This window comes from Microtus ochrogaster, chromosome 7 (assembly GCF_000317375.1).
Source record: "Microtus ochrogaster isolate Prairie Vole_2 chromosome 7, MicOch1.0, whole genome shotgun sequence".
NCBI lineage: Eukaryota > Metazoa > Chordata > Mammalia > Rodentia > Cricetidae > Microtus > Microtus ochrogaster.
This window is the reverse complement of record NC_022014.1, coordinates 79,633,694-79,660,964: the sequence shown is the minus strand read 5'-3', so window position 1 is coordinate 79,660,964 and position 27,271 is coordinate 79,633,694. Positions and strand designations below refer to the sequence as shown.

Below are 27,271 nucleotides of genomic sequence, written 5' to 3'. Positions count from 1 at the left end.
CAGCTTGCTGCAGCTTCCCGGGTCGTGGGGACTCTGAGAGGTGAGCACGGGGCACTGGGTGCGGCAGAGCTCGGGTCCACTAGGCCGCGGGTGTCTGAGGAGTCCCGGGACTGCCCGGCACGGCCGCGGGGAGGGTCGGGGGCTGCGCTCCCTGCGGAGCGCCCCAGAGGCCGAGGCTGGACTCACTGTGCCCGCTGGGCCGCTGGATTCCACCCGCAGATCCTTGGCCTCACCGGAACCAGGACCCTATGGGGTTTCCCGGGGCACGGTCACCAGATGTCCCGGCGCGTGGTTTGCGCACAAGTTTAAAAGCCCAGGGAGGAAGAGGGCACTGCCTAGTGTTGGAACGTGCGGCCCCGCCTTCCACCCAGAAATCCCTGTTAGACCCTCTTAAGACTATTCCCCTTTCTCCCGCGTGAACTCCCAGAGCCCGCGGGTGAAGTTTGTGCGTGGAGCCTAGCTGAGGTGGAAACAGGTGCGGGGGTGGGGCGAGGCTCACACCGTCAGAGTTGTAGTCAGGAATAGCCTGGTTTATGGACCAAAGCATTTGGGGAGTTGGGCCCCCAACTGATGTGTCTGCATTGGGTTAAAGGTTGGGGAGCTGTAGGATCTGTAGAACCCAGGCCTCTACCCCCACCCCAGGGCAGAGAGGGAGCCCAGGTCCATGCTTTGACCCAGCTCCAGGAAATACTGAGCGGGGCGTCTGTAGGGTTGGCACTCACAGCGCGAAGGTGATGTGTATCTGAGGAACTGCCCCACAAGTGGAGTGGCAGCTGTTCCTCAATCGGCTAGGTAGGGGTTCCAGTGTGTGTGTCATCTGCTGAGGGAATGGAGCCCCCCGCTATTGTGACTCTCTAGATGGGGGCGGGGGAAGAAAACGAAACTTGGTGTTGAGCACTGGTTCTCATAGGGGCGCTTTTGTCCGCTGAGGACATTTGGCAATGTCTGGAGACATGTTGGCTGTCACTGTTCAGGAAGGAAGCATGTATTGTTGCTAGCGTGTTGTGGGTGTGATCAGGGGTTCCCCCCACAATGCACAGGTCAAACCCACAGCAAAGAGCTGGGCCCTCCAAAAGCCAATATTGAGAAACCATCGGTCACCAGGCCCATCAGGGTACCGCTTGTAAATTCCTCTTCCTGCCTCAGTTTCTCCAGGGGCTGTGGGATGAATTTAAGTGAGATGAGAGAGAGAGAGTAAGGAGGTGTGAGGGCGATTTTTGCCCTGGCAAGTGTCCTGCCATGGTGCTACAAGGCTGTCTTTTGCCTGCTGGCTCCTGGCCCTGTGAAGGAGGAGCTGGGAACAGGGGCCTTCTGGCAGCACAGGCCTGGAGTGCTTCACCCAGGATAAGCCCACGGTGAGCCTAGTAACCCTTGAGCTCACATATTCCTGGAGATGGAGGAAGGGCAGGACCAAGTTCTGTTCCCACAGAGTTTCCCAAAGCTGGACAAGCAGAGGCCTCATGGATGGGGGATGCCATGTGACCGACTGGAATTTTCCTTCTGAACACAGAACTAACTCCTCTGGATATTTACACCAGGAAAATAACACCCAGGGAATAAGGATCTACTAATTCCCCACGGCTCCCCGCTCTGTTCTAACAGGGTCGGTTGCCTCTGTGGTGGTGTATCCGGGTGGGCTCAGGCCCCAGGGAATAAAAGCTGTTAAAGCCACCCTACAGAGCCCCCAAGGGGTGTTGGGCTCCTGCGCTCCTAGCTTTCTGGGAACAGAGGTGGAGGGTGTTGCAGGTTAGGTAGGGGAGGGCCAGAAGAGGCGGTCAGATTCTGTCTCCCCAGAAACTAACATCTCCCTCTCCCCTTGAGCTGTGTGTTTTTAGAATTCTTGCTTGGGAGCCCTGGTGGGTAAGAAAGGAGGTGAGGGGGTCTTGATTGATTGGTTGATTTTTGGTGTTTTTACCCTAAAAGCCTGATGTGCCGCCAGATCTGGTGATGGGCTCTGAAATCCTAGCATTGGCAGGAGAAGCAGGAGCTTGTCGTCCTTAGCCACAGAGTGAGTTTGAGGCCATTCTGGGCTGTATGAGACCCTGTCTCAAAAAAATTAGCCAAAGACCTTTTCAGCTGGGTATAACTGTAGCAGTTACCCCACTGTTTGTGCTAACCACTCAGACTTCCTCAAAGCCACCTACCCCAAACCTGTGACTCACTTGCTCATTCTGGTCAGTGACCCCCCCCCTCCTCCCACACCTTGTATACACGCCACTGCCTGGGGAGGCAGCTTCTGAAAGAGCAGGGACAAATCACAGCAGGCAAGCTCTGGCGGGCCACTGGGGTCTCAATCCTGCTCTGGGCTCACTGATAGTTTTCTTGCTGCCTGAACTATAGACAGTGCGTGTATGTGTGTGTGTGTGTGTGTGTTGCCTGCATGCAGGACTTCACGCATGTGTGTGCTCGGTGCTTGCTGCAGCCAAAAGAAGGTATTGGATCCCCTGTAACTGGAGTTACAGATGGCTGTGAGCTGCCCTGTAGGTGCTTGGAACTGAATCCAGGCCCTCTGGAAGAGCTGCCAGTGCTCTTAACTGCTGAGCCATCTCCCCAGCTCCATTTCTTGTATAAACTGTGTCCTAGACAGGCACCAGATGACAGCAGGAAGAAGCCAAAGGGCACAAGTGTGCAGGCTCTTCAAGCAACCCCCCCCCTACTCAGCACAGCCCTTGGGACTCGTGGGATCCTGCCTAGGTATTGCCCCATTGCCTGAGGGGATTTCCAAAGTGACCTCACCATCTGCATCGTTGGGAGCAGCTCCTAGTTTCCTATCCAGATCGGAAGGGCTGGGGGGAGGAGCGATCAGACTCAGCACTCTTGAGTGCTGGCTGACCTCAGCGGCCACATGGCCCTGAGGCAGGGCCACTGCCAGGGCGGGCAGCTCTTGGCACACAGGCAGCTTCACAAGAGGAGCCAGTCTCGCCTGGCCTGCTGTTGGGAAGAATGAGGGTTTTTCCATGACTGCCCCCCAAGTATCCTTGGCTTCCCTGGGCTGCAGACCCGCATAAGGGAAACCCTTTTTCTCATCTTCAGGGAGCTATGGAGAATTGCTGGGTGTCACCTCCCTTGACCAGATTTCGTCAGGGGCCCAGATACAAGCATTTGGGGTTCAGAAGCTGCTGGGAGGCAGTTTCTGTATGTCTGGGTCTGTCGTGTACTCCCCCTCCCCTGCATAGTGGTTTGAGCCAAGCGAGTGCTGGCAGGGCGTGGGATAGACACTGTGGTTGTCCAGAAGGGCAGGTGATCCTAAGCTCAAAGACCAGGAGGTAAGATATTGGGGCCAGCAGACTCTGGTCTGTGTGAGTGCTCCGTAGGACGGGAGTCTCTTAGGTAGTCTCTGCCTCGGTTTCTCCAGATGCACAGTAGAGGATTATGAGGTGACCTGTGGACCTCTTCAGCCTGGTTGTGGCTGTGGTGGGGACACTGTGAAGTGAAGTGAGCCAGCACCACACTCCTGAGATGTGTTTGGGGTTAGGTTGTGGTGCACAGCACAGATTTGATTATTGGAGAAACCCTGTTTTGTTGGCTACTGGGATGTCAGATGAGAAAGCACGTCCATATCATCTGAACCCTAAAAGGAGCAGTGTCTGGGGCAGAGAACCCCTTGGGCCTGGGGGTGTGTTGGGGAGCCCGGCTCCTCTGTCTCAATTGGTGGCCACTGAACCCATGTCCACAGTATCACAGCTGGTGTGGGGAGCTGCTGCTCCTCATTCCTGGCACAGGGTGCATTTTTCCTCTCCAGGTGTGTCTCTGAAGGGTGGGATTCCGGGCAGAAGCAGGACTGAAGACGGAGGGCTCAGCGGAGCCCTAAGGGACTTTATCAGTCAGGCTGCACAGTGACAGCTGCCTCCGCCCAGTCTTAGTGAATGAGATAATGTTTGTGAAAGCTCCTTGATAAGCCGAGAAGTGCTTCTCAAGCAGTTGGTGTTCCCACTCACGGGCACCTCTCCTGGCTGGTGGAGGAGGGAGGGGTTCATGAGCCAAAGGTCTTTGTGCCCGATCTACTTAGACTGAGCCGCCACTCCAGACAAGTCCTTCCACCGCTTGGCTTTTCATGATGTCGAGAGAACTGGCGGGTTGAAGAACCGGCGGAGAGGCAGCTCAGCGGTTATGAGCGTCTGCTGTTCTCACAGAAGGCTTGGATTCAACTCCCAGCATCCACATGCTGGTTTGCCACCGTCTGTCATTCTATTTCCAGGGAACCCGAACCCAACACCCTCCCCTGGCTTCCACAGGCAACGTGGGTATGTGGTGAACAGACATCTACGCAGGTAAAACATCCATAAACACACAGAAAAATATAATAAAAGTAAATCTTTTTTTTTTCCTTGTTTTGTTTTTCAAGACAGGGTTTCTCTGTGTATCTCTGGCTGTCCTGGAACTCTGTAGACCAGGCTAGCCTTGAACTCACAGAGATCCACCTACCTCTGCCTCCCTGGTGCTGGGATTAAAGGCATGTGCTTTTAATGTGCTTTTATGGGCCTCCATCGCCTGGCCCATAAAAGTAAATCTTTAAAAAAACAAAATAAAACTTGCCAGGTGGTAGAGGTACCTTTAATCCTGGCAGGGGCAGGTGGATCTCTCTGAGTTTGAGACCAGCCTGGCCTACAGAGTGAATTCCAGGACAATCAGGACTACACAGAAAAACCCTGTTTGAAAAGCCCCACCGTGACTTCTTGACTATGGGATCTGGATCAATGATTTAATGTTGCTGACCCTTGATTCCCCCCCCCCCACACACACACACAACCTGTCGAGTAGAATCCTGACATGTGGCTCTTGGCTCGTACATAGGCCACATGGGTCATGATGGTGAAGCTCGGCTAAGGGGGGGCAGAAGGCCATCAGTTAGCTCCTGGTTGTGCGTCAGGCCTTATACGTGCAGGATCTACCATCCACGTAGGGACTGTCACCCCATGTCATAGCACAGGAAACTGACAGGGTAGCCAGGCCTCATTCTTCCCCATGAACGTCCTACACCACCCCAGGGTGAGATTGAGAGTGGTGGGCAGGTGAAGGTTCACCTGCTGTGGGCACAGCTTCCATGGTCCCGTTGTCTAAGTGCCCTAAATCCCTAGTACCCATTGTGTCTGGGGCTAGCGTCTTCCTGGGGAAGTAGGGTGCCCCAGGGCAGAGTTCTGGGAAATCAAGTTTATTAGCCTATTAATGAGAACGTACAAGCTGAAAAGTGTCTGGCTGGCGTATTCCCTGCGGGGGGGAGGGGGAGCTCCTAGCCTGCAGAAGCAAATCTTGGCAGGATGCCCAGCAGGGTGTCTTGGGAATACTGAGGATAAACAACATGGGGCGGCTGGCAATCCTTCCTGGCTTTCGGGTGCTCACACCTGGCCTGGTCACCTGCTGACTCCTACCGAATATAGGAGGACGCTGTAGGGTAGGGTGAGACTTTGTCCCTCAGTGGAGCATGCTGTATGATAGGCGAGCCTTGGTTACTGGTGACAGAGACACCAGGTCTCAGACTTCACTGGGCTGCATGAACAACAGATTCAGCTCAGAGATGTTAAGTGACATATTCAAGATCACACGACAGAGCTGGGCCCATGACGTGGCATGATGTGACGTGGCATGCATGCATGTGACGTGGCATGCATGCATGATGTGATGCTGCCTCCCCAGTCAGGCAGTTGCATTATCTGCAGCTGCACTCCCAAGATGGCAGGTGGAAATTGGGTGGGTGATTGGTTTGCAAGTATCAGACAAAAGCCCAGCTGTGTGCATGCATGTGGTGGTCACACCTTGGTGTCAAGGCACCCCAGAGAAGTAAAGTGCGCCATTTTACTCAACCCTTCCTCCCAGGCTCCACCGCATCCTGCCCCAACCACTGGGCATGTCTCTTACGGCTTTGAAGACCAATGAAAACCCAATTCCCAGCAGCCAAGGTTGCTTTGACAGGCAGATCATCCATACCGAAGCAAGCTCATGTTGATGTGGTACCCAGTGTTGAGTGCTCTCTCTGCAGGGGGCGTCCTGACGTCTGGGACTTCTGCCGCCCCTCCCAGGGGGAATTTACAATTTTAGGAGACCAGACAGCTGGACAAACATCCTAGAACCCAGCCACCCATTTGCTGTCTTTGTACTGTCCCCTGTCCCGTAAGGCTGTGGCCAGCATCCTAGCCTGTGACCTGCTGCCACTTGCCTGGGTGGGATAGGGCTCTGTCCTAGGTTCTGCCCAAGACACCTGCATCTTTACTCTGTTGCTAGAGAGGGCCTGCCTCCCCCAGCAGCTTCTATAGTCACAATTTCCAGAGGAACTTTGAGCTGGGACTTCTGGCTGCATACCCATTTCCAGTATGTTAGTATGTGTGTTAACAGTATGTGTGTTAGCAGTGTGTGTGTGTGTGTTGGTTAGCTCTGTGTGTGCGTGTGTGTTAGCAGTATGTGTTTGTTGGTTAGCTCTGTCTATGTGTGTTAGTTAGCTCTGTGTGTGTGTTAGCAGTGTGTGTGTGTTGCTGTGATGGAATCCAGGGCCTTGTGTATGCCAGGCAAACTGTCCCGCTGAGCTACACTCATGCCCAGGTGCTGCTGCGTCCTGAGCCTTAGGGATACAGAACTTGCCCCCTCCTCCACCTGAGCCTGCTGCTAGACTAGAGTCCCCAGCAGAGGAGGGAGGCAGTCACATCTCTGCCTGGCTGGCTCGCGGTCCAGAGAAAGCCCGGATAGATGGAGGCAGAAGGGAAGATAAGAGCAGGGCGCCACACCTACACACAGGCATCCTCACATCCTTACTTCTGCCGTTGCCAGCTCCCTGGAGCCTAGTAGCCGCTTCCCGTGTCTGTGGTGGGCTGTGACGCCCAGGTTGCTCTAATTGGGTCAGAGGGAGCCCAGAGCTTAGGGTCTAATGGGGAAAAGCCCAAAGAAGTCAGCAGGTTGCCAAGTCCTTGGACCTGCTCCTGCAGGTCTGGTCTTGTGAAATGAGGTTGGCACAAGCCCTGGGAAGTGAAGGAGAGAAAGAAGTGGGGGCTCTGTCAGCGGGGGGGGGGGGCCTGCTGCTTGTGAGATCTGTTCAGGGCGTAAACCCACAAACCATTTTTTTTTTTGTGGGTGGCCACCAGGCGCAGGCTAGTGGGGTGTGCTGGCTTTGTGTTACCACCTGCTGCTCCATATCTGGGGTTGGGAGGGCACTGGGAAAGGAAGGAGTCCTTTCCCCTCCTTCTCTGTGGTCCTGGCAGCCTCCTGCCAGACCATAGATCCTGCTGCCCCCCCCCCCGCCCAAGTCTTATGACCTTATGACCCTTCCAAGGTCCTGTCCAGGGACCTCATGTCAGCTTCTCACATTGCTGCGTTGGCTCCATCAATCCCAGCCTCTTACCAGGGCCAGGAGCCGCTCAGCAGTGAGTCATTGGCTGTGTGGGACCGATTTGGAGACTTCCTAGATGACAGCTCTGTCTTACAGGGGCTGTCCTCCTCCAGGACCATCAGGGATGGAGAACTTGGAGAGGTCAGCAATGGTAGCTTTTTTTTTTCTTCTTCTTTTTTTATAACAGGGGTTGTAGCAGTTGAGGGTTCCGCTTCCTCTTTGTCAAGCTTTCTAAAAACTCAGAGGTTCCCAGCAGGGCCCTGGGAGGGAAGGTGCAGTTTTGGTTTTTGTGGCAGGGAAACCGGGGAGAGAAGTTGCTTCCTTGCCCCCAGCCCATACCGTCATCACCCTGTGACTCAGCAGGGACCTGACAGTAGTCTGTCTGCCACCGCCCCCTTCTCTGCCCACTCTCTGCATGCTCCAGGACTTGCCTACAGCCCAGAGCTGGCTGTGGCTTCTGGGCCAGGTGTGGTTTGCTTAAGTCCCCTGTTTAGGTGACTTGTAACCCTCTCCTTTAGTCATATTCCAGGTGAATAATGGTCTTTCTTCCCCTTTCCCTAGAGGGGAGAGGGCCAGCCTTGGCCATCAGCCCTCCCCTCTGCCGCCATTTCTGGCCATATGTGGCCTTGGGTCTTACATCAGGCTCCCACTCCTTTGGGGAATATAGCTGTCAAGCCACCTTGATGCCCTAACTGCCCGAGTCTACAGAGCTTAAGGGAGTAGGAACTTATTAATAAGAATTAATAAGAACTTATTAATAAGAATGCTGGGGCTCCAGAATCCCGCTGGGGAGCGCGCATTGATGGCGAGCAGGTAGAGATTAGGGAAAGGGACTCAGGTCAGACCTGTGTACAGGTGGATCCTCTCCTGCAGCAGAGTAGGAGGGCAGTGGCACTAATGCCACCTGCCTGGTAAGGGAGGGGCACCCTGCCTGGTGTGGTTGGGGGGAGCACTCCCCGGGGGTGACCTTGCCTACCATGCCTGGGTTGGACCTGCCTTGTTTGGGAGTGGCTGGGCCCCACCCTTTTGTGGGGAAACCGGATTCTCTGGGCATTCAGGGCAGTTTCTGAGTCTATGTGTCTGTGTGCCCAATCGAGGCCACTGCTGGCTGGCTGCATGGTGCTATCTAAAGGGAGAGCATGCTGACCCTGGTAGAAGGCGCGGAAGCCATCTGTCAAGGGCACATGTGACATCTCAGTGTTGTCCTGCTGTCCTCTCTGTCTGCCCTGCCCCCATCCCTGCTGGATACCACACTCTAAGGGGAAGAGGAAACACCGACCCACCCTCCGCCCTGGTATTTAATCCAAGACCATCTCTGGGGCTCTGACTAGAGACTCTTTTGTGGGGAAGGCTTCTCCTTAGAAGTTAGACCAGGATCCAACTTGGGCAGGTGGCAGAGGCCATAACCCTTGCCTTGGCCCCTTCCACCCCCACCCATGGGCAGCAGCAAGCCTGGGGTCTTGGAGACCTCAGCGGATATGACTGTGGGCAAGAGGAAGCCTGCTCCCAGGATGTCACAATTTCCTCTGTAGTGAGCAAGCACTTCTGGGGGCGGGAGATAAGTGGCTGCTAGGGCGGCTCCTGCAATTGTCCCTGTAGCCTGCCCCGGACGTCGGGAACCTAGAGTGAATCTGCTCAGCCTCACTCCTGTGCCAGGCAGCTGCCAGCACACACGGGATCACCTCTACACAAGCTGGGGCAGAGGGGTCAGGAGAAGACCTGGGAGAATGTGGTGGAGAAAACCTTCATTATCTGGGCTGTCTGCGGTTGGATACGAGCTGTGGCCTCGCTTAACTGGCAGTGGACAGAAAGGGAAGCTGAGGCACAGGGACTCAGCTACTTATAGATTCACGGCTTTGGTGCAGGTGATGGCGAGACCTTCCTGGGCGTGGGACTCACCAGCAGCCCTATCCCTGCTATCAGACTTTCTCTGCGACCTAAGATTGTCCCAGAGGCTGTGAACTTCCCCTGTCCTGTGGTCATAGTCTTGTCTGCCTTTTTCATCTGGAGATTGGCCCTGATAGCAGCACAGGGGGATAGGGAAGGGAGGGCTCCTGCATGTATGGGGGGGGGTAGTCTCCAGCTTGAGTGGCTTGGCCTCTGAATGCAGCTCATCAGAAGGGAATAAAGTGTATCTGGCTAACCAGAGAACCACGCCACTGGGCTCCACCCTCAGTCAGCACCCAGTAACCTCCGTCCAAGCTCTGCGGTGGGACAGGGCAAGGCGAGTGACCCCCAGAGCCTGCCCAGCGTCCATGAAGACTGGCGACCTCTCCCCATCTGCAGACTCCCACTCTCCCAGAGGACTCCATGGGGACAGACTGGGTGTGGGAATAGCACAGGAGACTCCTGACGTCAGACAGAGCTGTGGGATGCTGTGAGAGCAGGGTGGTGGCCAGGCAGGCTTCCTGGAGGTGACACTTGTGGGGGAAACACGACACTTGTGCCCAGAGTCCTGGCTGGGTTGCCAGCGCTGAGGGCAGGGTCTTGTATAGCAGCCCGGAGGTCACACAGGTCCTGACACCTGGGACATGCTGCCCAACCACACCATCGCCCTGACTCTGAGCAACAAGAACGGTTCGTTTTCTGGGTTAGGTCTCCTCAGAAGTCTTCCATGGGGGCAGTGGTGGCACATGCCTTTAATTCCAGCATTTGGGAGGTAGAGGCAGGTGGATCTCCATGAATTTGAGGACAGCCTGGTTTACAGAGTGAGTTCCAGGACAGCCAGGACTGTTACACAGAGAAACCCTATCTCGAAAAACCAAAAAAAAAAAAAAAACAAAAAAAAACCACAAATTTCCGTGGTCTGTGCTGCTGCTGGAGGCCGTGTTGGTGTCCATGATTCATGTTGTCACTGGAAACCACACTGATGTCTGTGATCCTCAAGCCACCATGTGGAAGTCCGTGATCTATGCTGCCACCGGTTGCTATGGGCACGAGGGCTTCTGCAGTGGTTTCGATGCCTGCTGACTCATAGCTGAGAATGACAGACGTTGATGGTGTCTATGACAGCCTCTCCCCACAACCCCCACAAAGCAGTCCAGACATGAGGCTACTGAAGAGAGTCTTTAATAACCCAAATAAACTTAAATTTCGCTAGGCAGAGGTGGTGCACACCTTTAATCCTAGCACTCAGGAGGCAGAGGCAGGTGGATCTCTCTCTGCGTTTGAGGTCAGCCTGGTTTACAGAGAAAGTTCCAGGACAGCCAGTCTGGTTACATAGAAGAACCTTGTCTCAAAATACCAAAAAAAGAAAACAAAATTCAATGAACATGCTGAAGTGTAATATTCATAGTTGATGGCGTCTGCTGAGAGGTGGGGAAGGATTCAGTTTTTATTAAGGGGCTGGCCATGAGTAGTTTCACCATGCTGCAGCCAATACATGGGCAACACAAATTAGACTTGGTGGGTTTTCTTTTTTTTGAAGGGGGAGGAAGGGAGGTTAACCTGGAAGGAAGGAGAAGTAAGTGCAGTTGGGGTACATTGTATGATGTATTGTATGGGGGGAAGCAGTAGGGGCTGGCCAGGTGGACGAGGTGGAGGCATGAGGCTGCAGGGCCTCAGATACAGGAGGTGGGAGCTTGGAGGAGGTGCAGGGGGATAAAGCTGTGTCTCAGAACTGTTGCTGTGAAGAGACGCCATGACCCAGGCAGTGTATAGAAGAAAGCATTTAATTGGGGTCAACTTACAGTTTCAGAGGATTAGTCAATGTTCACCATGGCAGAGGGCTTGGCAGAAGGCAGAGTGAGAGAAACTGAGCCTGGTGCGGGCTTTTGAAACCAGCAACACACCCCCTTCAACAGGGTTACACCCCCTAGTCCTCCCCAGACAGTTCAGCTGGGACCTAAGCATTCAGACATGAGCCTGTTCCATGGCCAGACTGGCGGAATAGGGTCAAACCTACAGTGCTGACTCCCGGGAGGTACCTTCAGCCCCTCATTCCAGAAGGGTCTAGCTGTTAGCTAGAGAGAGTCACGGGTGATGTTCTCAGGGTACAGCCTCCGAGTTTGATGCTTCTCTGCCACCTCTCTTGCTCTTGCTGCCTGCCCCTCCCTGTCTGTGCCAGTTCCCCAGGGTAATGCCCGCCTGATGCCCTCTCCCTGCACTCCGGTCCCAGACGATTGCCAAGTCGAGGAGCCTCTGTATAGAGGCCCCAGGTGAAGCTGTTGTCCTAGAATTATCTGCGAGCAGTGTCCTCCTGTGACTGTCGGTGTTCCTCAGAGTCTGCCAGTCCAATCCCAGAGTCTTCCATCTGTGATCTCAGAGGGTGGTGAGACAGCCCTTGGGGTGATTGACACCTCGGGGTGATGGAGCCAAAGCTGAGGTCGTCAGTCCCAGGTAAAGAAGCAGCAATGTCCTGGGCCAACTCTGCCTCAGTTCTTCGAAGCCCATCCCCCACCCAGTGCCCTGTGACTGTGATGTGGAGTTTGGCAGGCCTCAGTGTAGAATACAAAGCACAGAAGACCCTGCAGGTGGAAGCAGAGAGGGGCCTTGACCAGCACCTGCTTCCAGCTCACCCACCGTAGCCTTTGGGCAGCACAGACCTCTCCTGGTCATGGTTTGAAAATCACTAGGGAGCTGAGTGGCACACACCTTTAATCCCAGCACTCAGGAGACAGAGGCAGGCGGATCTCAAGGCCAGCCTGGTCTACCTACAGAGTGAGTTCCAGGACAGCCAAGACTGTTACATAGAGAAACCCTGTCTTGAAAAAACAAAATAAAATCACTAGGATGCTAGCCCATGGCTCCGTCTGTGGACGACTCCCTGGCCCCATGATGAGGTGCTTCCAGCCCCAAGTGTACCCTGGAAAAGAGGTTTCCAGGTTCTGAAGGCAGCCTCTCTCAGCTCCTGTCTGAGGACTTGGATCTGAGCTGCACCCCTTCCCTGCTGTGTGAGCTTGAGTAAGTTAATAACCCCTCGGAGCCTCCGCTGCCCACCTACAAATCAGAAGGCGTTTGAGGGACAGTACATGCAGAGGGCCAGGCCAGGCCTGGCACCTGTGGTGCTCACCTTGCCCAGACACTCACCCAGACAGCTCCTGGGGCTTACTCCAGGGAGGGTCCGCTGTGCTCCTCTGCCTTGTTTATGGTACATGCCTGAACAGGGCTTCCCGAAACACAGATGCCACGGCTCCCTCTTTCAAATAGTTCATGTTATGTTGTGTGGATTTTACTTCAGTCAATGAGTTAAAAAACAAACACGGCAGAACAGGTCCCCGTCACTTGAGCACTGGCCTAGCATCAGGCTGACTGATGGAAAATAAATCTGTTTTATTTGCAGTGCTGGAGGGGACCAAGACCTCCTGCCTATGTGGCAGGCACCAGCCTAAGCTCCATCCTTGGTCCTTTTCCTTTCTTTCTGTGTGTGTGTGTGTGTGTGACTGTCGGTGGTGGTGGTGAGTGTGTTTATGAGGGTGTGTCTGCCTTGGCACATGTGTGGAGGTCGGGAAACAGCCTGGGATGTCAGTCAATCCTCACCATCTGCCTTGTTTGAGACAGGGTCTCTTTGTTGTCTTCTGAGTGTCCACCAGGCTAGCTGGCCCTCTGGCTTCTGAGTATCCTCTGCCTCCACCTCCTGTCTCGCTGGAGGCATGCTGGGATTACAGGCGCTGCTGTTGTTGGCTCTTCCTGGGTTCTTCACACCTGCGCACCAAGCACTGTATCTATTAAGTGATCCCTAGCCGTGGACTTAGCCCAGTGTTGTGTGTGCGTGCGTGTGCTTGTATGTGTGTGTAAGCCTGTGCCTGCGATGTACACCAACCTTGGGCATCATTCCTCGGGACCATATACCTTTTTTGTTTTTAGATAAGGTCTCTCACTTCCTTGGAGCATGGCCAAGTAGGCGAGGCTAGCTGGCCAGCAAGCCCCATGCATCTCTTCCTGCTCCCATTGACCCAGGGCTGGGAGGACACATCCATGCTACCATGCCCAGCTCAAGTCTTCACGCTCGTATGGAAAGCACTTCAGGACTGAACCCATCTCACCACCCCAGAGAGTCAATCTTAGTCAGAAGACACGGTTAGGTAGATTCCACTGGCGCTGGAGACGTGGCTCAGAGGTTCCATTCCCAGCACCCACATGGCGACTTACAGCCATCTGTAACACAGTTCCTGGGGATCCAAAGCCCTCTTCTGGCCTGTGCGGTGACCAGGTGTGCATGTGGGCAAAAGGGCGGTGGTGGCGCACGCCTTTAATCCCAGCACTCGGGAGGCAGAGGCAGGCGGATCTCTGTGAGTTCGAGACCAGCCTGGTCTACAAGAGCTAGTTCCAGGACAGGCTCTAAATTAATTTTTTTTAAAAGACAACAACTCCTGGACTTGTGAATTGAATGTTTCTATTAAAGTCCTAGTAAGCTGGGAGTAGTGGCACACATCTATGATCCCAGCACTCAGAGGCAGAGAACAACAGAAAGATCAGGAGTTCAAGGTCATCCTCAGCCACACAGCAAGTTCAAGGCCAATCTAGACTGCCTGAGATCTTGTCTAAAGGATAAAAGACCTTTTAAAAGTAATATTAAAACAAAATATGGGCAGACCTTCATGCCTGGCTCCGGTGAAGCCCTGGACCAGACCTTGTGCGTGAGTGGTAGTAGATTAATACCCCAAGTTCAATGGCCACATGGAGCTGGGCTGGACCAGCACTGTGAAGGGTCCTCATTCTGTCTCCTCCTGCCCCTCCTGTGGGAGATGGGTGAGGTCAGGAAAATGGGGCGATTTGGAGGTTGGCCTCCCTTCTCTAACCAGCCCCTCTGTTCTCACAGGTTGACTGCTAAGGCGTACGGCCATCTGTCATTCCATCACGGCGACCCAGGAGCATCCGTAGAGCGAGGGAAGGAGGGGAACATGGTGTAAGACACCCTCCAACAGCATAGGAAGTGCGGCTCACACGTGTCTGCAGGTAGGAAGCTGGTGGCCAGGTGGTGGCGGGGTGGTGGCCTCAGAGACGTGGCTGGGGGCTGCTCAGCAGGCAGGGAGAGCCCCTCTGAGGAAGTGGCATCTAGGCTAAACCAGGAGGTCCTCTCTGTCATGGCCCTGTAATGGTCATAGACCAGAGTGACCTATGCAGGCAGAGGCTCAGCATCCGCGGAACCCAGGACCTTGCAGGTACAAGTCTTGACTGTATCTCTAGCTCTGTTTGGTTTTCTTTTCCTGCTGTTTATTTTGAAAGAGGGCTTTGCTATGTAGCCCTGGCTAGCCTTGATTTCAAAGCAGCCCTCTCGTCTCAGTCTCCCAAATGTTGGAATTACAGACACGTACCACCATGCCCGACTTTTTTTTTTTTTTTTTTTTTAAAAATGTTATTGATGTGTATGTGTGTATTCTGTGTGTGCGGGTGCCTGTGGAAGTTAGAAGGCATCTGGTCGGCTGGAACTGGATATGCAGGCTATTGTGAGCCACCTGATGGTGCTGGGAACTGAGCTCAGGTCTTCTGGAAGAGCAGCCTGTGTTGTTAACCACTGAGCCATCTGTCTGGTCTCTCTCTCTCTCTCCTCTTTCCTTCTTCTCTTTTTCTTCCAGTGCAATCTCATGTATCGAATCCCTTGAATCCTTTGTGTGGCCCAGACTGTGCCTCCCACTCTCAAATTTTCCACAATGATTTGTTTTGTTTTGTGTGTATTTAGATTTATGTGGTACAGATACCACAGTGTACCATGGAGGTCAAAGGGCAACTTATACAAGAGACGATTCTCTCCTTCCACAGTATTGGGTTCTAGAGGTCAGATTCATGTTGTCAGGTTTGATGGCAAGCGCCTTTACCTCTGCGCCTTCTCAGCAGCCTTGGCGCTAACTCAGAATCCTCCTGCCTCTGCCTCCTGAGTGCTGGGATGGCAGACTCGAGGCTTTTGTGAGTGGTGTCTTAGATGATGCTCTCAAGGTCACAGCCTAGCTTAGCGCCTACTTGTGTTGAGCTGATGTTAGGATGAGGATGTTGTTCTGCATCTGCACCATTCTGTCTGCCTGGTCCTCCACTGATGGGCATTTGGTGGTTGTCACCTTTTAGCTCTGGTGAATTCACTGCTGGGGATGTTCTTGCATGGTATCTAGGGATAGCGCTTGAGGGATGTTTTGGGGGTCCAAACAGGGAGAATGTGTTGTTCTTTTTCTTATGCAAATATAAGCCCGGTGGCAGTGGTTCAGCGCTCTCATTGGGGCAAGTCAAGCTGGGGGCACCCAGCTGAGGGGCCAGAGTGGCACAGTCAGAACAAAGCTTGTGGGGAGGGGGGAGCAAAGGGGGCCTGGAGGCTGCATGGAGGAGCTTGATCTTGAAGAATGGGATCTTGGAACCAAACAGATAGGCATGAGTCTGTCATTGAGATAGGTCCATTGGGAGGGTGGGGAGATTGGTGGGCTCTTTCAGGTGAGAGCAGGCTGTGGAGAAGGGTAAAGATGGCTTGAGCTAGGGGTCTGGAGAGGTGGCTCAGCTGTTAAGAGCACTTGTTCTTGCAGAGGACCGGGTGTGATTCCCAGCGCCCATGTTGTGGCTTGTAACTATCCGTGACTCTGGTTTCAGGGGCTCCATTGCCTTCTTCTGGCCTCCTTAGGCACCAGGTGTATGTAATGGACACTAACGTATGAAACACTCATACACAGAAGATAAATAAGAAATGAAAGTAAAAGCTAGTAAGAGCTGGACGTGGGCCCATGCGGTGGCTACCGAGCACTGCCCTCTGCCCATTGCTGCCTCCTACTGAGCGTCCCAGCGCTGCAGGGGCAGAAGCAGACAGTGGGTGCCTCATCTGGGTGCCATCAAAGGGGAATGGGGTTCAGTAGCCCAGCCCAAGCAGTGAAAAGTTCCCTAACAGGGTGAACGAGCACCTCCTCTTTACGGGACCTCTTTACAGGACCACCTATCCAGATCCACTGCAATCCTCAGCACCCTTGTTCTTCCTGCTAGCCTCCTGCATGTAGCGCTTGGTCTTCCATACTCCAACATACCCACACATGATCAACACTAAACGTCCTGTGTAACCATCCGTCAGGAATTGAGTCTTGGTGTGTCATTTAGTGAGGGCTTTTCTGTCCTCAAAGAAGGCAAAGGTGGCTGTCTGTGTGTTCCCAAGGGAAAGGGATCCACACCAGACCTAAGAGCCTCGGCTGCTTTAAGAACCTGTGCTGTTTGCTGGAACACAGAGGCCGCCCTGAGGGATGGCCCCAACCTTATTTTCTGCTTTGCCGTGCTCAGTCTTTTTGTTCAGCGAGCGTGAATCACCTTTATTGTTAAAATGTTCCGTGGCTGTGAAAAAAGAAATACCAGGGCTGGGATGTGGCTCTTTTGGGAGAGCGCTTGCCTGGCACGCATGGAGCCTGCGCTCGATCCCTGGCACCATACACACCAGACACAGCGGCCCATGCCTGTAATCCCAGCACATGGCAGGGAGAGGCAGGAGATTTAGGAGTTCGCAATGAGCCTTAGAAACACAGCAAGTTCAAGGCTAGCCTGCAATGAAACCCTCTCTTAAAGGGAAAAAAATATGAGAAATACCAGGATAGTAGCAGTTTCAATTATCTTTCTCTTTTCTTCTCTTCTTTTCTTTTTTCTAACAGGTATAGCCCAGGCTGACCTAGTCCAGGCCATTCTCAAATTCACAATATTCTCTCCTCAGCCGGGCGGTGGTGGCGCATGCCTTTAATCCCAGCACTCGGGAGGCAGAGGCAGTTGGATCTCTGTGAGTTCGAGACCAGCCTGGTCTACAAGAGCTAGTTCCAGGACAGGCTCCAAAACCACAGAGAAACCCTGTCTCGAAAAACCAAAAATATATATATATATATTCTCTCCTCAGTCTTCCAAGCACCAGGATTACGGGCTTGTACTAACTACACAGAGGCTCGTTATGTTGCTGAATCTGGCCTTTAACTCCTGGGCCCAAATGCTATTCCTCCCTCGGCCTCCCAAGCATCTGAGATTATACGTGCCCACCACCATTTAAGTGGCTTTCACTTAACTCTGAGGAGAAACTAGGCAGCCTTGGGGGACAGGGACCTGAATGGTGGGTTTCTTTTCCCTCTGGGAATTAGGCAGAGCCACCAGTTCCTGTGCCTCACAAGGCCTGCTTCCCCCGGAGAAGCACCTGTGCTGCGTAGTTGACCCCTGGTGGCAGCAGCTGGTGCCGGCCCAGCAGCGCTGAGGGCATCAGTTGGCAGCTTGGCGTGCTTGGTTGTCTGGAGCGGTCCTGTCTGTAGAACGTCCCCCCAGAGACCAAGGAAGGACCCTTCGTCCATGCCCACCCTAAGACCCCTGACCTGCTCTGACCACACCCTCTCCTTATCTTTCTGCTCCTGGAGCTGAGAGGTCAGAAAGGGACCGAGGCTGGGCCAAGGTTCTCCCCACCCCTGCTGGTCAGAAATGCAAATGAAAGCCAGAAATAGACCCCAAGTTCCTCCACCCGGCCCAGGTGTGGCCTAGCCGCATCTCTCTGGTGCTTGGTCTGAGGCCATGTGGGACTGCTTGGTCTGGTCCTGAGCTGCCTTCCCTGGTTCTAAGATCCCCAAGTGTGGTAATATTTTGTTTGTGCTTTAACAAATAAAGCTTGCCTGAAGATCAGAGGGCGGAGCTAGCCACACTAGTTAGCATAGAGGCCAGGCAATGGTGGCACACACTGTTAATCCCATCCCTCAGGAAAAAGAGGCAGATGGATCTCTGTGAGTTCAAGACCACCCTGGGCTACACGAGTTTGAACCAGTCTAAAAGAGAAATAGAGCCAAGGAGTGGTGGCTCACAACATCAATCCCAGCACTAGGGAGGTGGCTCACAACATCAATCCCAGCACTAGGGAGGTGGCTCACAACATCAATCCCAGCACTAGGGAGGTGGAGACAGGAAGTGATATGGCTGGGTGGTGAGAGGAATAGCAGGCACGAGGAGACAGGAGCTCAGGATTCAGGCTGAGGTTTCATAGAGGTGGCATTCGGTCTGAGGGCTTGTAGAAACAGGATACTCCATTTGATCTGAGGATTCGGTAGTAGTAAGAACTAGAAGCTGGCTTCTCTGCTTCTCCGATCTTTCAGCGTTAACCCCTATATCTGACTCCGGGTTTTTATTCTAAAACCAATTAGAATTAGAACCCTGCAGCCACACCCCACGCTAGTCCTGCCAGCTCTGTGCGCCTGTGCTGATCTCCTTGTTTCCCTGCTAGATCGGGTCCACCATGGCCTCCGCTGACAAGGATGGCAGCAACCTCTCTTCTGTGTCTGGTAGCCGCCTGCAGAGCCGGAAGCCACCCAACCTCTCCATCACTATCCCGCCGCCTGAGGCCCAGGCCCCCAGCGAGCAGGATAGCATGCTTCCTGAGGTGAGAGGCTGGAGGCACAGCTGCAGGCAACAGATGTGCCCACCCACGCAGCACCCGTCCATCACAGTGCACTGGCAGCCCTGCAGCCTTGACGCGGAGCTGTGGAACTGCAGTACTGTAGGGAGTGAGGCTTTGAACTCTGAAACGTTGTGCCCTGTATTGCCTGGCGGCCAAGAGACAGGGAGCAGTGTCCGAAGACTTGCCTAGGCTCTGGCTGTTTATAGTTCCCCTCTCTGGCCCTGACTGGCCTCTTCTGAGGGGGTGTGGGCTGTCCAGTGACCTGAGTGGGCGCAGGGTCCCACAGTGCCAGCAACCCACCCCTGTAGCGCCTGACTCTTGGGGGGATGGGTCAGTGTTTCTGTCCATCTGGACTCCTGTCCTATAAAGAGCCCATTGAGAACAGGCCCCAGATAGCGTGGGCTTTGCACACAGCCTGAGACATAAAGAGGAGCAATGTTGGGGCTGCCCACTCACCACGTGAAAAGAGGCGAGCCCGTCCCACATCATGGGCAGATCATGTATAGGGAGCATTTGCTGGGGTTCACTGGAAAACATTGTGTTTTTATTGTTTTGAGAGAGTGTCTCATGTAGCCCAGGTTAGCCTGGAGCTTGCTATGTAGTCAACAGTGACCTTGAACTCTGATCTTTCTGCCTCTACTTCCTGGGTGCCAGTGTTGCATGTGTTCACCACTACACCTGGTGTATGCAGTGCTGGGACTCGAACCCAGGGCTTTATGTATGCTGGGCAGGCATTCTGCCAACTTGAGCTAGATCCCCAGACCTTGCTAGAAAACACTAGAAAATGTTGATCTTAAGTTCGGAATGAAGCCCTTGCAGAGGGAGGGGATGCAGGTCAGTGGTCTAGTGTTAAAGTGACCTGGCGTGTTGAAGGGTCTGGGTTCTGTCCCCAACACAAGAAGGGAACCGGCTATGCACTCAGCGCAAGCCCTCCTCGCTCCCCCACAGAGACCTAAGAACCCAGCCTACCTGAAGAGTGTCAGCCTCCAGGAACCCCGAGGACGATGGCAGGATGGCACCGAGAAACGCCCCGGCTTCCGCCGTCAGGCCTCCCTGTCCCAGAGCATCCGCAAGTAAGTGCCTGGGCCCCACCTGGACACCCCAGCAGCCTGCACATTCTGGGCACCTGATCTTGCCCAGGGCCTGAGCCCTGAGTCCCCTTTCCAGAAGGCGTAGACAGGGTCAGTAAGAGGCAGCTTCCTGCAGAGAATATGATGCAATGTGGTGGCGTGGATGGGGAGCCTGGGCCCCACGTGGGCTCCTGACAGGAAGTTTCATGGCATGTGGCAGAGGGGCTCTCGGGGCCTTCCCAGGTCCACCTACCTCATGATGTGGCCTTCACTTTAAGCCTGGACATTGGGCTGTGGCTGGGGACTCAGTGGGCTGTGTACACACACCCACACCACACGGTCACCTTCCCAGCACACGCATGCTGTCATCCCCCATGCTACCTCCTTTAAACGTGCACTCTCATCCCTCACCTTCCCTGAGTACACGTGTACAATCATCACCTTCCCTGTGCACACACGTGTTCCATCACCCCCACCTCCCCTGCACATACATGTATACCAGGACCCCTTACACGTACCCCCCCCCCGGAAGTGCATGCACGACTTTCCACCCACACTGTGTCTCTTTTACAGGGGCACGGCCCAGTGGTTCGGGGTCAGTGGCGACTGGGAAGGCAAGCGACAAAACTGGCAGCGTCGCAGCCTGCACCACTGCAGCGTGCACTATGGCCGGCTCAAGGCCTCGTGCCAGAGAGAACTGGAGCTGCCCAGCCAGGAGGTGCCTTCCTTCCAGGGCACTGAGTCTCCAAAACCCTGCAAGATGCCCAAGGTGGACGGCCTGGAAATGAGGGGCAGTGAGCGGCTCTCCCAGGGCCTGGCCAGCTTCTCTTACCCACTGTCTCTTGCAGATTGTGGATCCCCTGGCCCGGGGTCGGGCCTTCCGCCACCCAGATGAGGTGGACCGGCCTCACGCTCCCCATCCACCGCTGACTCCAGGGGTCCTGTCCCTCACATCCTTCACCAGCGTCCGCTCTGGCTACTCCCACCTGCCCCGCCGCAAAAGGATATCCGTTGCCCACATGAGCTTTCAGGCAGCCGCCGCCCTCCTCAAGGTGAGGCCCATGCTGAAGGATGTAAGTCCTCATCTGAGACAGCCACTAAGCTCGTATACATACCCTGAAGACCAGAGATACCTGTGTCCTTCAGGCCCCAGCTCCCTATGAGACCCTCACCGCCCCTCTGTCTTAGGAAGAATGACAGGAGATAAAGATCAGACGAGTGGATGAGGGCCTGGTATGCTGGGCCGAGAGGCAGCAGGGAGGGGACAGAGCCCCAGACCAGAGCATGACGGTTTAGAATGTGAATGTGAATATGAACGCCTTGAGTGTTGGAGCGCCAGCTGCTCATGTCAGCAGGCAGGAGGTCGCGAGGGAAAAGCTGGTCCTAAAACCTTGGAAAGAGAGGCTGTGAGGAGCCAGCAGCAGCTGGAGCCCCATCCTGGCCATTGGCTCTGACCAGTTCCTTCAGCCCACCCACTTAACATGCCTTTGTCAACCTGCACGCTGCCCCTTTGGCCCTGGGTTCTGGGTCTTGATACTGATGATGCTCCTGTCCTGCACCCAGGGGCGCTCGGTACTGGACGCCACAGGGCAGCGGTGCCGGAATGTCAAGCGCAGCTTTGCCTACCCCAGCTTCCTGGAGGAGGATGCTGTCGATGGGGCAGACACCTTCGACTCTTCCTTTTTTAGTAAGGCAAGCATGGGGTGTGGACTCTGGGCAGGCAGGGGCTGGGGAGGTCCGGGATCTGGAGAAGTAACCTTGGCCTTGACTGTGTCCTACTAGGAGCCCTGAAATGTCCAGAGGCAGGATGGGGTGTGTTCTTTGTGAGCCATTGGTCTGGGCTCCCGTAGAGGGGGCTGCGGAGTGGGAGGTGAACCCACTGGGAAATCAGTTCAGGGCTGACAAGCATGTGGCTTCCCCTTCCATCCTGAAGAGACTACTTAGCGCTGTCTTGCCCTTGAGTGTCGTGCTAGGGGATAGTGCTTGGGACACTGACTCCTTACTTACCCTGTCTTTGGTGCCCTCCCCACTCCAGGAAGAAATGAGTTCCATGCACGATGATGTATTTGAGTCTCCTCCACTCTCTGCTAGTAACTTCCGAGGGGTCCCACACTCCGCCTCCCCAGTCTCCCCTGATGGAGTGCAAATCCCTCTGTGAGTACAGGGTGAGGACTCTCCAGTGCCCTGCCCTGGCCTCTGCCCCGATCTGACCCCTGTTAAGCCCTGGGAGGCTTCTCAGGCTGAAAGCCTTTGTTACCACCAGGAAAGAGTACAGCAGCCGAACCCCGGTTCCTGGCACCCAGCGTGGCAAGCGCATTGCCTCCAAAGTAAAGCACTTTGCGTTTGACCGGAAGAAGCGGCACTATGGCCTGGGTGTCGTGGGAAACTGGCTGAACCGCAGCTACCGCCGCAGCATCAGTAGCACCGTGCAGAGGCAGCTGGAAAGCTTTGACAGCCACCGGTGAGTCCGGTCCTGTACCCCCGTGTCCCCCATCCTACCCCAGGAGCTAACCTGAGCCGGGCTCTGTTTCCAGAGCTTCCAAACCTCTCAGGGTCCTCGCTCCTAACAGGGCCCCTTCCGGTTTAGTAAACGTTTCAAGAGCGCCTCCTGCAGGTCTGCCGCGTAATGACAAGCTACCAGGCACATGCGCGGGCTCCCAAGTTCAGGCTCCCACTGGCGTGTACTGCCTTATTTACAGCATGGCTCCCAGACTGCAGCCAGTCAGAAGGACAGGTCGAAGTTGGAGCCTGGGGCTGGCAAGATGGCTTAGTGAGACTGGTGATCTGAGTTTGACCCCTGGGATCCATATAAAGGTGGAAAGAGAGAACTAGTTACACATTCATGTTGTGTCATTTGCACTCCCAATACACGCACGCGTGTGCACACACACTCTAATAACAAATAAATAAATAATTTCACATTTGATGCCAGTATTCAGGAGGCAGTGTTCAGACAGAGCTCTGTGAGTTCAAAGCCAGCCTGGTCTATATATTGAGTTCTACCTAATGCTCCATAGAGCTACTTTGTCAAGTTAAAACAGAACAAAAGAAGTTGGAGCCTGGAGCAAGGAGTTCTGGGGGAAGTTGGGCACAGAAACGTTAAGGGAACCTGGAGGTTAAAGAACGAGATGGTCACAGAGTGATTGTGATGTGAGACACTGGACTCCGAGTTATACAAAAGTCAGAAATGACAGCTGTGGCGGGTGAGTGCTGGGGGCTGGGGGGGGGGAGATCTCCAGGTGATGTAAAGTGTGCACAAAGGCCCTGGGCCTTCAGGGTCACTTGGCTGATCCAGGAAGTGCAAGAGGAGGAGCAAGGAAGAGAAGAGCGCAGCCAGGCTTGCCAGTTAACAGCAGGGGTGATGCACCTTCAGCTTCTGTGAGGAGGCTGAACTGGGGTGAACAAAAGAGCCCAGGGACATCTGCCGGCGTCCAGGGGGAGGGCGGGGCGTGAGCTTGCCAGGCTGATGGAAGCCTCTGCCTACAGGCCTTACTTCACCTACTGGCTGACCTTTGTCCACGTCATCATCACGCTGCTGGTGATCTGCACCTACGGCATTGCACCTGTGGGCTTTGCCCAGCATGTCACCACCCAGCTGGTGAGTAGGGCTCTGCCAAGGGGCTGCGGCACAGTGGGCACCAGTATCTGCCACCACGGCGACCTGGCCCAAGCTGGAGGTGCTGAGGCTCACCTCCTCTGTTCTGGGGGTGCCAGCCCTCCGCGCTCCCCTCACACTCAGGGCTCCGGTTCCTCTTGTCCTCCCTGATAGGTGCTGAAGAACAGAGGTGTGTACGAGAGCGTGAAATACATCCAGCAGGAGAACTTCTGGATTGGCCCCAGCTCGGTGAGGCCCAAACTAGGGATGCCTGGGAGCCCGTACCCTGTCCGCTCTCCACCAGGCAGCTGGGCAGCTGGGGGAGGTTCCAAAGTGGATACAGGGTGCCCTGCCCCTTCTGGAGAGCTGGCTCACCAGCCCCTCTCCCGGTTCCAGATTGACCTGATCCACTTAGGAGCAAAGTTCTCACCCTGTATCCGGAAAGACCAGCAAATTGAGCAGCTGGTGCGGAGGGAGCGTGAGGTTGAGCGAGCCTCGGGCTGCTGTGTCCAGAATGACCGCTCGGGTTGTATCCAGACCCAGAAGAAAGACTGCTCGGTGAGTCCGGCCCCCTGACCCTGCCAGCCCCACCACAGCCCTACCAGATTGCCAGCCTGGCCGGCAAGCCCACAGTTAGGCCAGAAAAGTTGGACTGCTCCTGGGACGTACCTGAGCCCTGGGAAAGTGGGAATAGCCCTGGTCCTGGAGGGTGACATTGCCCTGGCATGACCTGACCTCCTCTCCACCGTCTAGGAGACCTTGGCCACTTTCATGAAGTGGCAGAATGACACTGGGCCCTCAGATACGTCTGATCAGGGCCAGAAGCAGCCATCAGCAGTTGTGTGCCACCAAGACCCCAGGTACAGCCTAGAACCACCCAACTATCTGAGCTGCCTTCTGGGATGCTGGCGGGTGGGTGTCCCAGTTCTTCCTTTTGCCCCATCCGACCACTGCTTTCAGGACCTGTGAAGAGCCAGCCTCCAGTGGGGCCCACATCTGGCCTGATGATATTACCAAGTGGCCGGTGAGTGACTCATCCAGAAGCTGTCGGATGAGGGTGGGGATGTTTGGCTTTCTGGCACTGAAGCCCACCGCCACCGGTACCCTCTCTCTTAGATCTGCACAGAGCAGGCCCAGAGCAACCACACGGGGTTATTGCATATAGACTGTAAGATCAAAGGCCGCCCCTGCTGCATCGGTACCAAGGGCAGGTGAGCTAGACACCAGCTCCACAGGCTGATGAACCTCTGTAACTGTCCTCCAGTCTCTGCTCTTGGTAGGGAGGCAGGTGGAGGGGGCCGTGAGACAGGTAGAAAGAGAGCTTGCTCCATCCTGCCTGCCACGGCCAGGTGCTTGGCTCTAGCCTAAGCGTTGCCCTGTCTGCTTCCTGTCCACAGCTGTGAGATCACCACCCGGGAGTACTGTGAATTCATGCATGGCTATTTCCATGAGGAGGCAACACTTTGTTCCCAGGTAGGCCAGGCTGTCTGGGGAACAGAAGCCGTAGGGGTCCTAAGACTCATTGGATCCTTCCCATTTGGAAGCCTCATGCCTGGTCTGCTTCCTGGAGCAACATCAACAACCCTGTGTCCCCCACCCAGGTGCACTGTTTGGACAAGGTGTGTGGGCTGCTGCCATTCCTCAACCCTGAGGTTCCTGACCAGTTCTACCGGATCTGGCTGTCTCTATTCCTGCACGCGGGGTAAGAGGTGCCTCGCTGCCCCTTGCCCTGTGCCTTCCCACCCGCATGCTGGAGAAAGGGCTTCTGGACCCTGGCTCATGCTGCTGGCCATGGGCACACAAGGAAGGCTGATGATGCTCATGTCTCTACCCCCAGCATAGTGCACTGCCTTGTGTCTGTGGTCTTCCAAATGACCATCCTGAGGGACCTGGAGAAGCTGGCCGGTTGGCACCGCATCTCCATCATCTTCATCCTTAGTGGCATCACCGGCAACCTGGCCAGCGCCATCTTCCTCCCCTATCGGGCAGAGGTACTAACTTGGGAGACGAGGGCGAAGAGGGTGGAATGCACCCTTCCTTTTGGGCCTGAAGTGTGGCATATGGGGAGGACCAGCCCCGCTGCTTCCTGCTCTAGCCCCACCCCAGGATCTGCAGCAAGGGCACAGAGCCCCACTGTGTCCGCCTTAACTACAGGTGGACAGCTAAGCTGGTACTTGCTGATTGGTCTCTTAATTCTTGGCGGGAGGGAACAGGGGTGGTCTCGCGGCACCAGGGGTCCCCACTCCTTGTTCAGGGAATCCCTACATTTGGCTGCTCTCCACCCTTAGGAGGAGAAGTCTGTTGCTCCCTCTGGCCTGTGCTCTGTCCACTGCCTGTGGTCTCCGGCGCAGGCTGGCTTATGCTAAGCAAGTGGGTCCCACACCCAGGTTTTCCACAAGGATGGGCTGAGCAAGTGCAGCAACCCCTGCCTCATCCTCTGAGTGCGAGATGCGCCTCGGGTACCCAGAGTCAGCGCGCCACCTCTCTCCTCCTCAGGTGGGCCCAGCTGGGTCACAGTTTGGCCTCCTTGCCTGCCTCTTTGTGGAGCTCTTCCAGAGCTGGCAGCTGCTGGAGCGACCGTGGAAGGCCTTCTTCAACCTGTCGGCCATTGTGCTTTTCCTCTTCATCTGTGGCCTCCTGCCCTGGATAGACAACATTGCACACATCTTCGGCTTCCTCAGTGGTATGCTGCTGGCCTTTGCCTTCCTACCGTACATCACCTTCGGCACCAGTGACAAGTACCGCAAGAGGGCACTCATCCTGGTGTCGCTGGTCGTCTTCGCCGGGCTCTTCGCCTCCCTGGTGCTCTGGCTCTACATCTACCCCATCAACTGGCCCTGGATCGAGTACCTCACTTGCTTCCCTTTCACCAGTCGCTTCTGTGAGAAGTATGAGCTGGACCAGGTGCTACACTAACTCTGCAGAAACTGTGTCTGCCCCGGCCCATGTGCCTGCAGAGACTTGCTGACCGCAGGGCCCCGAGCCCAGGGGCTCGCTCTGTAGGCAAGGCTGACTCCATATGAAACAGGTGGTAAAGACGGGGTTCCCCAGGGAGATGAGTCTCCCTTTCTCAGGCCTGAATGTACCTGACTCAAGTTTGGGGGACATCAGGACACCTGTTTCTTCACGGCTCAGGTCCTAGGCCCTGCCTGCCTCTCTTCCCCTGTAGAGACAATAACTTTCCTTCCCAGGGCTCTGGCCTGTGCAGGTGCCATCTTCCCGTTATCACTGTGACTGTGACCTCCCCAGATACACAGCTGCTCCCTCAGTTGTCCCCAGGGTTGAGGTCCCCACCATGCTGCTATGACCCTTTTCCTGTTTCTCCTCTCCTTCCTGTTCTACAAGCCCTTCCTGCATTTGTCTATGGAGTCACGAGCCTGCTCCTAAGGCTCCCGGACACAGCATTGTAGGATAGACTTTGGCCGTTGTCTGGGCAGTGATAAGCAAGGAGAGATGGCTCTACGGGGATGCTAAGGGCTATTGATAAGTAAAGAAGCCAGATCTCTAAGTCACCAGCTCAGCCCTAGCTCCAGCATCTGTATCTGGCCTCACAGGTGGGCTCTGATGCCCGGATTGTCCCCACCACCTCTGCCTCACTCCTCCCTGTGTGGCCAGGGCTGAGCCACCTTGAGGGCTGACTCCAAGGGATGCTTGCGGCTCTCGGGCCTGGTGTTTTTTTTTTTGTTTTTCCAATTTGTATTATGGTCCTAATTTTTTAAAGTAACGCTAACTTTGTATGGATGATGTCTCGAGTTTATTAAATGGCATTCTCTATGAAAATACTGCTTTTAGTCTCAGGCCGCTGAGAAAATGAAAATGAGAGCTTGGAGCTGGAGAGGTGGCGGGCTCACTTTCTGTCCTTGAGGAGGACCTGGGTTCGGATCACAGCTACTGCAACTTCAGCTCCAGGGGACCCAATCCTCTCTTGGGGCCTCCATGACCTCCCTCTCACACAGACACACAGACACATATTAAAAATGAAC

At 54.9% G+C, this 27,271-nt stretch overlaps 1 protein-coding gene across 1 annotated transcript; it reads left to right on the top strand.

Annotated features, from left to right (window-relative positions):
* Positions 1-27,042, top strand: Rhbdf2 (rhomboid 5 homolog 2). The gene is made up of 19 exons (XM_005350776.2): positions 1-40; positions 14,076-14,212; positions 18,450-18,605; positions 19,572-19,696; positions 20,267-20,462; positions 20,542-20,745; positions 21,257-21,385; positions 21,729-21,847; positions 21,957-22,154; positions 23,180-23,291; positions 23,463-23,537; positions 23,685-23,846; positions 24,042-24,148; positions 24,249-24,312; positions 24,405-24,499; positions 24,686-24,761; positions 24,890-24,990; positions 25,126-25,279; positions 25,785-27,042. Exons 3-19 carry the CDS (start codon positions 18,462-18,464, stop codon positions 26,202-26,204), a joined length of 2,481 nt encoding a protein of 826 aa, XP_005350833.1. The 5' UTR covers positions 1-40; positions 14,076-14,212; positions 18,450-18,461; the 3' UTR covers positions 26,205-27,042.
* Positions 27,043-27,271: the final 229 nt, after the last annotated feature.

What these genes read in the sequence shown, in the direction of transcription:
- Rhbdf2 (XM_005350776.2), top strand. Translation starts at nt 18,462, where the DNA reads ATGGCCTCCGCTGACAAGGATGGCAGCAACCTCTCTTCTGTGTCTGGT. An exon ending in CTGTCCCAGAGCATCCGCAA is followed by an intron (nt 19,697 to 20,266) that starts GTAAGTGCCTGG and finishes TCTCTTTTACAG; the next exon opens with GGGCACGGCCCAGTGGTTCG. An exon ending in AGCATGTCACCACCCAGCTG is followed by an intron (nt 23,292 to 23,462) that starts GTGAGTAGGGCT and finishes CCTCCCTGATAG; the next exon opens with GTGCTGAAGAACAGAGGTGT.